This window comes from Carassius carassius, chromosome 40, assembly GCF_963082965.1.
Source record: "Carassius carassius chromosome 40, fCarCar2.1, whole genome shotgun sequence".
Lineage (NCBI taxonomy): Eukaryota > Metazoa > Chordata > Actinopteri > Cypriniformes > Cyprinidae > Carassius > Carassius carassius.
This window is the reverse complement of record NC_081794.1, coordinates 28,812,421-28,814,920: the sequence shown is the minus strand read 5'-3', so window position 1 is coordinate 28,814,920 and position 2,500 is coordinate 28,812,421. Positions and strand designations below refer to the sequence as shown.

At 35.9% G+C, this 2,500-nt stretch overlaps 1 protein-coding gene across 1 annotated transcript in view; it reads left to right on the top strand.

Annotated features, from left to right (window-relative positions):
- ctbp2l (C-terminal binding protein 2, like) overlaps positions 1-2,500 on the top strand; it is a 17,496-nt gene that overhangs the window by 9,060 nt on the left and 5,936 nt on the right. The window contains exons 4-5 of the mRNA XM_059532902.1: positions 740-946; positions 2,066-2,280. Coding sequence (XP_059388885.1) covers positions 740-946; positions 2,066-2,280 — 422 coding nt within the window. The remainder of the gene's footprint in view (positions 1-739; positions 947-2,065; positions 2,281-2,500) is intronic.

Sequence of the window (2,500 nt, the reverse complement as noted above, 5' to 3'; positions counted from 1 at the left end):
ATATTGAGCAGCACAACTGTGTTCAACATTGATAATAATCAGAAATGTTTCTTGAGCAGTAAATCAGTATATTATTCTGATTTCTGAAGATCATGTGACACTGAAGACTGGAGGAATGATGCTGAAAATACAGCTGTTTAACAGAGATTCACATAGAGAACACATCTCACATCTTCTGAGGAGCGTTTATTTCTTCATCTCTCAATTATCATTGGATTGCATTGCATTATATTTTTGGATCATTGCAATCTCATTATATTATTAGAGATACAAAGTGGCGACTGATATTTAAAAACGGATTGTTCCGGTGCTTGATTCTGATTGGCTGAGCCGTGTTCAAAGCTGTTGTAATAAAACTTTACAAAGTAACATCCACCTTTGTTTATGTTTGTGTGTTGCTCGGCAACCACTTTGTTAAAACCACAACTGTTTGTGAGGAGCTACATTGTTTGGTGGAAGAATACTGTTTTTATTAATATCTTTTCACTTTATTTGCTCGGTTTTATTCTGTGAAACCTTACTACTTATATGGAATAACCGTTTTATAACAGCAGTAAGCCTCGTGAAGCCGTGGTTTACAGTGAATTTATAACAGCTATTGTGGTTTTAGTCACTCTGCTTAACAACGCCCCTTAGCTGTTATAAATTCACTGTAAACCACAGCTTCATCGGGCTTCTTGCTTTGTTCTATGATGTTTTGTCAGTGTTTCTGAGCAGCTGTGTGTGTGTGTGTGTTCAGGGATCGCGGTGTGTAACATCCCGTCGGCGGCGGTGGAGGAGACGGCCGACTCGACGCTGTGTCACGTGTTGAATCTGTACCGCAGGAACACGTGGCTGTATCAGGCGCTGCGGGAGGGCACACGTGTTCAGAGCGTGGAACAGACCCGGGAAGTGGCTTCAGGAGCCGCACGCATCCGTGGAGAAACACTCGGACTCATCGGCTTCGGTGAGAGACAAGGGTTGAGATCTTCCCTTCTGAAATCTGAACAATATCAGAGACAGTTCAGGGCCTGGATTAACAAAATATTTTACATCTAAAAGAGTTTCCTCTTAAAACTTATTCACAAAGCTGCTGAGACAAACTCTAACTAAGGAATAGAGAGAAGGGTGAAGCTCAGAGAAAGGGGCGGGGCTCAGCTAATTGAGATGTCATAAAGCTTATTAACTATGCACACAGTGATTGGCTGATAGTCTCTGTCAGGGATTTATTCATTGAAATACTGTAAAGTGCGATATTATGTTGCAGTATTCAAATAAAGTTTTTTTTTGCCACATTCAAATAAATATTTAAAATCCAGACTAAGTGTCACTAATAAAACAAGTATATATTGTCAGCTTCTTCTTACATGTGAGCTTTTTGTTAACAATTAGTGGATATGCATATGAATGGCATTTTAATTAACAGAGTCGAATAATCATGGCTGATAGAAAGAAAACCAAACTGGACACAAGCACAGCTGTTACAAGGAAAATAATAATAAATATAAAAACATTATGTATTATTAAAACAGTATGTACGTATTTATTTATTTTATTTGGAATTTATGAATAAAGGTTAGTATGAAAGTTTTTTGTGATTCACAATTTGTTGGTGGAAACGTTCATATAATTAGAAAAATGCATATAATTTTTTTAATTATTAGTGTAGTGATTAATTTTTAAATTCTAGAATTATGAAATAGTTATATATGTATAACCCAGTATGAATTCTGAGGTCTCTATACATTTATCAATAACTTTCAAACAAAACATAAGTAATAATTTATTTATTAAATAAGATAAATACAAATAGTATTTCTATATAGTATTAATAATTAATTAATGTAATTATAAATGTTTAATTTATTTATATAAAGTTGTTAATTATTTTATATAATTTTGATATAGTTTTTGAATAAACCTTGTAAATATATATATATAATTTATAATGTTCTTATTTATACGAATGTATTTATACGTTAATGATAGACTTCTCACACATCTCACTTACAGTCAGTATGATTTTTTCCCCATAAAAGGATCAATCGTGTGTGTGTGTGTGTGTGTGTGTGTGTGTGCGTGGCAGGTCGTTCGGGGCAGGCCGTCGCCATCAGGGCTAAAGTGTTTGGTTTTAACGTGATCTTCTACGACCCGTACCTGCAGGACGGTCTGGAGCGCTCGCTGGGCGTTCAGCGTGTTTACACTCTGCAGGACCTGCTTTATCAGAGCGACTGCGTCTCGCTGCACTGCAACCTGAACGAACACAACCATCACCTCATCAACGACTTCACCATCAAACAGGTCTTTATCAGCTGCACACGCTGCACTGCCTCAGTTTGTGTATTTAGGTACACTGGCGCTCAAAGGTTGTAATTAAGATTTGTAATGTTTTGAAGTCTCTTCTGTTTACAGAGGCTGCACTTATTTGATACAAAATACTGTACAAAATGTGAAATATTATTACAATATTAAATATCTGTTTTCTGTGTGAATCTGTGTTAAAGTGTAATTTATTTCTGTG